Below are 1214 nucleotides of genomic sequence, written 5' to 3'. Positions count from 1 at the left end.
ATCCACCACCTGCACTACACTCATAGTTCTTGCATCTCCCACTTATTATACTTCAACAGTGCTAATCATGGCTTCCATTGATCGCAAGCTCACCATGGCAAAGCGCTGCGCTCACGGTATCTTTAGCCTTTCAATTTGAAATTTTGTATAGTGTAGCTCATAAGGAGCAAAACTATAAATTTGCATTAACGGAATTTATTTGGTTTGCTATGGGAATGTCAGATGGGGTCATTGCAGGAGCAAAGGCTGCTGTGGTCGCAACCGTCGCAACGGCTATACCCACAGTGAGTAAAACATTTTAATGGCAAGACTACTGTTTCACCGCATAGTTTAATATAAATAACATAACATCTTTCAGTTAGCCAGTGCTAGGATGCTTCCGTGGGCAAGAACATACCTCAATCACACAGCTCAAGCCCTCATAATCTCATCAGGTTATATACTCTTTAGCATTTAGTGTGTTTGTCTCAACCATGTCATGTTGCTATTTTTTCCTTTATTCATATTAACAGCTCATGGAAATTACTGCAGTTGCTGGTGCTACATACTTCATAGTTGCTGACAAGACTGTTCTGGCATCGGCAAGAAATAACTCGTTCAAGAACGCAAAGAAACCAGAAGCAATATGAAGTGAAATGTAGTCAAATCTTAGTTATCTATCTAGATCTATGTTTGTCGTATTTGTACTTGGTACGGTTGTTTAATAGGCTCAATTACTATCAAGGATTATGAGCTTTATAATTCACATAAATCCAATATGTATGCGCTTCTGTCGTAATTTCAGAAAAAAGATGTCAGATTGGAAAGCTTTGAGCATATTTTCCTGTCCAATGCAAGCATGAAATCTTATGGGGCTGAAAAGCATGGAAATATTATGATCACTTGTCATGCAATCAAGATATTTGGGCATTAGACCTCAGATTAAATTTGAAGAAATCCAGTGCTTCTTCAAAGTAGCCGAGTAGTTGGCGGGCTTAGGAAAAATGGATGGGAAATAAGATCACCGATCTGGATGGGCTTGCTAAATGCTAATTGCTTGTTGATCATGGCGGACATGGTTATGATTACCTTGGCATCAGGTTGCTTCATGTCATGAAGGGCTTACATATGAAAAACTCAGAAATGGTTTTGGCCCTTCGTTTTGATTTCGACGTGGCCTTTTCTAAATAGTAAAAAAAAACACATTTTGATAAAATTTAAATCAAAATTAGAAG

The 1214-nt window shown here is 38.2% G+C and overlaps 1 protein-coding gene across 1 annotated transcript; it reads left to right on the top strand.

Moving 5' to 3' along the window:
* Window positions 1-849, top strand: LOC110025611 (early nodulin-93-like). Its single transcript, XM_020726189.1, has 4 exons — window positions 1-116; window positions 223-284; window positions 359-434; window positions 532-849. Exons 1-4 carry the CDS (start codon window positions 68-70, stop codon window positions 627-629), a joined length of 285 nt encoding a protein of 94 aa, XP_020581848.1. The 5' UTR covers window positions 1-67; the 3' UTR covers window positions 630-849.
* Window positions 850-1214: the final 365 nt, after the last annotated feature.

Source organism: Phalaenopsis equestris, unplaced genomic scaffold (genome assembly GCF_001263595.1).
Source record: "Phalaenopsis equestris unplaced genomic scaffold, ASM126359v1 Scaffold000313, whole genome shotgun sequence".
Classification (NCBI taxonomy): Eukaryota; Viridiplantae; Streptophyta; class Magnoliopsida; order Asparagales; family Orchidaceae; genus Phalaenopsis; species Phalaenopsis equestris.
Note: the sequence above shows the minus strand (reverse complement) of the source record. Positions and strands in the feature narration are given on the sequence as shown.